The following is a 5823-nucleotide window of genomic DNA, read 5'->3' on the forward strand; positions in this document are numbered from 1 at the left end:
TTGATCGTTGGTATCTCAATACCTAGTTCAATATCGTTACCGGCAAGTCTCTTTACTCGTTACGTAATGCATCATTCCGTAACTAACTCAGTAGCTACATTGCTTGCAAGGCTTATAGTGATGTGCATTACCGAGAGGGCCCAGAGATACCTCTCCGACAATCGGAGTGACAAAACCTAATCTCGAAATACGCCAACTCAACATGTACCTTTGGAGACACCTGTAGAGCTCCTTTATAATCATCCAGTTACGTTGTGACGTTTGATAGCACACAAAGTGTTCCTCCGGTAAATGGGAGTTGCATAATCTCATAGTTGTAGGAACATGTATAAGTCATGAAGAAAGCACTAGCAACATACTAAACGACCAAGTGCTAAGCTAATGGAATGGGTCATGTCAATCACATCATTCTCCTAATGATGTGATCCCGTTAATCAAATGACAACTCATGTCTATGGTTAGGAAACATAACCATCTTTGATTAATGAGCTAGTCAAGTAGAGGCATACTAGTGACTTTAAGTTTGTCTATGTATTCACACATGTATCATATTTCCGGCTAATACAATTATAGCATGAATAATGAACATTTATCATGATATGAGAAAATAAATAATAACTTTATTATTGCCTATAGGGCATATTTCTTTCAGGCGGTCTAAATTAAACTCCCCACTTAGGAGAGATGGGAGCGACGTTTGGAAGTGGAAGTGGCCCACGATCAAGATTGCCGAGATGTTTTAGACCACTTTTTGGATTATGAGATGCTAGAACATGTGGGGTGCGACAAGCCACTCTTCCTATCTAGTCAACGAAGAAGGCCATATTGCTCCGGCAGCTAGTGCAACCTGGAGAAGCATTCCATCAGATTCTAAATGGAATTGCACCAAGTTCCCTTGCCCGTATACACAAACCCGTGAGGAGCATCTCAATTGGGTAGTTGAGCCAGTTGAAGACTTGAAACCTTGATAACATAAAAGCTTCCTTGCAAGACCTTGCTTTGATGATGTTGTGAAGTTTTTTTTTCTTGTTTACCTTGATCTGAGAAGTTCCAAGGCCAAGAGACACAATTGCTCCATCCACGAGGCTCTAAACTGATAGTTGAGCTACACTATCATTTTTGTTCTCATACTTTAAAAGTTATATTTCCTCTGCTCTATCTCCTTGAGTTTCATACTTCATACATTGAGGACATGTAGTTTACAATCTTCAGAAGATTCACCTACGTGTTGCACGTGAGATGTTTTGGATTAGTTTATTTTGACAAAAGAGATAAGATGCACAAATTGATAGGTTTAGCCAGATTCAGTTGAGGATTTCGTGTGTAAAATACAATGTAACACGGGAAACACTTACAAAATCTAGCTTAACCTATCATTTGTGAAAAATAATACATAGTTTTACCACATAATCTACTTGATGCTGACACTGAGTGTTCTTTGACAACTTTGACTTTGAGAACATGGTTTATTTTTATTTTTTTATTTTTTTGCGGAGGAGGATCACCCCGGGCCTATGCATCCGATAGATGCATGCGACCATGAGAACATGATTTAATAGAGCTATCATTACATATTTGCACGCTTACACCAATGTATATATACATATATATTGCATGAATAGTATAAGTACAATCACCGTGGGTCATACATGACATTGTTTCTACTGTAATAACATAAATCTAAATATATTTTTTGAGGGGCGTAAATCTAGATATATAAGTGTTGAAATCCAGCTATAAGTTATGGATCGAGCACTATCTATATATCCGGGTACCTCCATGATATATGTGGCTTCTTCTTTAGTTAATTCGCATACCATATTACTGGCATCATGCATGCATGGCAATTGTCGGCGTACGTCTAGGGGGAGGTCTCGGTGTTTTGACGGGCGTATGGCGGCGGGCCGGGTGCAGGCTTGGGGGGTGCCGGCTTGGGCGCGGGCGGCGCCGGTGGCGTTGGCGGCTTGGGGCTCGGCGGCGAGGGCGTGAGGCCGCAGCGGATCATGCAGACGATGCTCTTCTGGTTGCAGCTGATGATGCAGAGCGGCAGGTCGGGGCCCTTGCCCATGCACCCGAACGCGCAGCTCATCACCGACGTGAAGCACCCGAACATGCACTGCATCATCCCGTTCAGGTCCGGATCCGCCTCGTCCGCCATTGGGTGCTCCGCCGTCATCGCCGCCACGGAGGAGTGCTCCGTGGCGTGAACGGGCCTCGCGGCCGCTGCGGCGGCCTGCAGGTCGGCGAGGCCGGCGAAGAGGACGAGGGCGATGAGGAGGGCACAGCTGGTGGTAGCCATGCTGCTGCTGTGGTGTGGTGATCGGTCGATCGGTTTGTGTGGTGAGCTGTTCACTAATGAGAGTGTGGTTTATATAGGGGTGGGTTTCGAGGCGTATTGCCGTCGACTTGCATGCATTTTTGGTGTGTTCTGCTGTTGCTTTTCCGCGCACGCACGCGCACACACGCGATGCGGGTGAGCAGCGTATGGGTGCATGCATGGAATATGTGTGAACGAAGAAATATGTACCAGCAAATACTGTTTCTTGGACAATGCTGGTGTATGATGCTATTACGTAAAACTAGTACGAAATATGTACGTGCATATAATAGCAAATGGAGTTGCAGGTCTGAGACATAATTTTTCACCTCATTTCTCTTTATCTCCCTATTTTATTCAGTTAATCAGCTAGCTCTCTCTCTCAAATAAAATAAAAACAACCAGGTCTGAAAACTTAGCAAACAAACCAGGTCTGAGGCAACAATTCAAACGGGCCAGGCACGCATATGCCATTTATTTCGCCGTTGATTAGAAACATACAACATCGAGGCAGTGTCGATCATCCTGTTCACCGAGGATTGCGAGAAGCTGCTAGTGCCAGTTGCTAGATGCCTGTGTGCTCTATACAGCTCCATCTCCGTTGTAACTCAGGTTATCCATGATAGAACAAAATCTTAGTATCTTCAACTGGAATGTATGAGGTTTAAATTGCCCAGACCGTCGAGCAACTATTAGAGAAACGATCACTGCTACTCCATGCTACATAGTCTGTCTACAAGAGACCAAACTGGAGCTCGTCGACCCATTCGTCGCTTCATTCCTTGGTGGCCACAAACTAAAAAACTTTGCCCAGCGCCCAGCCATTGGCACCCGCGGTGGCATCCTGCTGCTATGGGACGAGAGTGTCGTCGATGTGAAGGATGTGAGCATTGGCACCTTCCACCTCTCCTGCAATGTCACGATTGTCTCCTCGGCCACAACCTTCAAGCTCACCACCGTTTATGGTCCGACGAGAAGCAATCTTAAGGAAGCCTTCTTCCAAGAGTTGATCAATGAGAAGCCCCCCCCCCCCCAAGGTGCAAAATGGTTGGTCATCGGCGATTTTAATCAAATCCGCCGTGCGCAAGACAAGAATAATACAAATGTCAACCAGAGCCGTATCATTCGCTTCAGAAACGCACTTAATCTATGTGAGCTCAAAGAGATCCACTTGCAAAACAGAAAATACACCTGGAGTAATGAGCAGAGCAACCCAACTCTCAGCAAACTCGACTCTTTCTTCTGCAATGAGGATTGGGACCTAGACTTCGGCACACACATCCTTCATGCCCTCTCGTCATCCTTATCGGACCACTGCCCTCTCCACCTTGCAAATGACAAAGGTCCGCGGAGGTCAAAGCCCTTCCGCTTCGAAAACTTTTGGATCAAAATGTCCGGTTTTAAAGATGTAGTCCAGGGAGCTTGGAGCAACAATTCTGGTCATTCTGACCCATACCTCAACCTCTTTCACAAGCTCAAAGAAGCAGGAAAAAATATTAAGGAAGTGGAGCAGGACGATGTTCGCACACTTGAAGGTGCAAATTCATATGGCCCTCGAAGTTATTCTCCGCCTGGATGTCGCTCAAGATCTTCGCCCCCTTAGTGCCAGCGAGCGAGATCTTTGAAAGAGACTTAAGCAGAAAGTGGTAGGCCTTGCTGTTCTCGAGCGGGCGCGGAAAAGACAAAGCTCAAGAATTACGAGCTTGAAAGACGGTGATGTCAACACTCGTTTCTTCCACCTGCGCGTAAATCATAGAGGAAGGAAGAACTTTATTCACCGCCTTAGGCACAACAACGGATGGGTTACTTCTCACAACCACAAGAAATCCATTATTCAAAACCACTTCACTGAGGTCATGAGACGCGGTCAGCCGCGCAGCATCGACATCAACTGGGACAACATCCCGGTGCCGGCTTGCGATCTCACTGAGCTAGGAGCTGCCTTCACGGAGGAAGAGGTGAAAAAGGCGATTTTTTATCTCCCCAGTGACAAAGCACCAGGACCGGATGGCTACTATGGGGCCTTCTTCAAAGCGTGTTGGGAGATCATAAAAGATGATGTTTTTCTTGCTGTCAATCACTTTACCAATCTGCGCTCCACGAACTTAAACTGGCTCAACTCAGCGAACATTGCTCTCATCCCCAAGAAGGATGGTGCGGAATGCATCTCAGATTTCCGCCCCATTAGCCTCATCCATGCCATCGCGAAGATCATTGCCAAGATGATGGCCAACCGTCTCGCCCCCCACATGCATGACCTTGTCTCCAACGCCCAGAGTGCATTCATCAAAAAGAGAAGCATCCATGACAACTTTTTGTTCGCCAGGAACTTGGCAAGAAAGTTCCATCGCAACCGCTCCCCGACGCTCTTATGCAAACTAGACATCAAAAATGCGTTTGATTCTGTATGTTGGGACTTCCTTATGGATCTGCTGAAACACCTCCGCTTTCCAGACAGATTTTGTGACTGGGTTTCAACTTTGCTCTCTACCGCCACTTCAAGGGTGTTGATCAATGGAGTTTTGGGTGATCCACTGAAGCATGGATGTGGCCTTCGCCAGGGGAACCCGCTTTCCCCTCTTCTCTTCGTCCTGGCTATCGATCCGCTCCATCACCTCCTCTACAAGGCCACGGCCCAAGGACAACTACACCCTTTGTGTGGTAGATCTTCACCCGTTCGGGCCTCGCTCTATGCCGATGATGCCGCCATCTTTGTGAAGCCCATTAAGGAAGACGTCCAATTCCTTGCTGCTACCCTGGCCGCTTTTGGAGAGGTGTCTGGCCTCGTCACTAATTGTGCCAAAAGTCTGGTTGCTCCCATCTGATGTGACAACATCAACCTTGACGATGTTCTTCATGATTTTCTGGCTGTGCGCGCCTCGTTCCCGATGTGCTACCTTGGACTTCCGTTATCCGTCAAGCGCCTCAAGCGAATCCACTTCCAGTACCTTGAAGATAAAATTGCGGGCAAGCTCCCTCCCTGGCAGGGAAGACATGTGGCCTCTGCTGGCCGTGTGGTTCTTGTTAAGGCCATCCTAACTGCCATTGCTATCTACCATCTCACGCCTCTCGACATCCCGGTGGAGGTCCTCAAGAAAATCGATAGTATTCGCCATGCATATCTTTGGGCGGGCTCAGACAAGGTGTCTGGAGGAAAATGCAAGGTTAACTGGGAGCTCGTCTGTAAGCCCAAGGACAAGGGTGGGCTCGGAGTGCTTAACCTGGATAAGTTCACCAAGGCTCTGCGGCTCCGATGGCTATGGTTTGAATGGACTGACAAGAGCAAGCCATGGATTGGCATGGGGACACCGTGCACGGAGGATGATCGACACTTCTTTGCGGCTGCCACTACGGTCCTTGTTGGCAACGGACGAACGACGCAATTCTGGAACTCGATGTGGCTCAGTGGCTTGCGCCCCCGTGACATCACGCCGGACCTCTTTCACCTTTCTCGCAAGAAGAACTCATTGGTCCAGCAAGCCATGACCAACAACCTGTGGATCACT

General features: G+C 47.4%; 1 protein-coding gene across 1 annotated transcript; it reads right to left on the reverse strand.

Annotated features, from left to right (window-relative positions):
• Positions 1-1548: 1548 nt before the first annotated feature.
• On the reverse strand, positions 1549-2349 carry LOC123092888 (anther-specific protein RTS). The gene has a single exon (XM_044514740.1). The coding sequence runs from the start codon at positions 2297-2299 to the stop codon at positions 1862-1864; it is 438 nt and encodes a 145-aa protein (XP_044370675.1). The 5' UTR covers positions 2300-2349; the 3' UTR covers positions 1549-1861.
• Between the last annotated feature and the right edge of the window lie 3474 nt (positions 2350-5823).

This window comes from Triticum aestivum, chromosome 1B (assembly GCF_018294505.1).
Source record: "Triticum aestivum cultivar Chinese Spring chromosome 1B, IWGSC CS RefSeq v2.1, whole genome shotgun sequence".
NCBI classification, from domain to species: domain Eukaryota; kingdom Viridiplantae; phylum Streptophyta; class Magnoliopsida; order Poales; family Poaceae; genus Triticum; species Triticum aestivum.

Coding starts and splice junctions, on each gene's coding strand:
- LOC123092888 (XM_044514740.1), bottom strand. CDS start 2,299: ATGGCTACCACCAGCTGTGCCCTCCTCATCGCCCTCGTCCTCTTCGCC.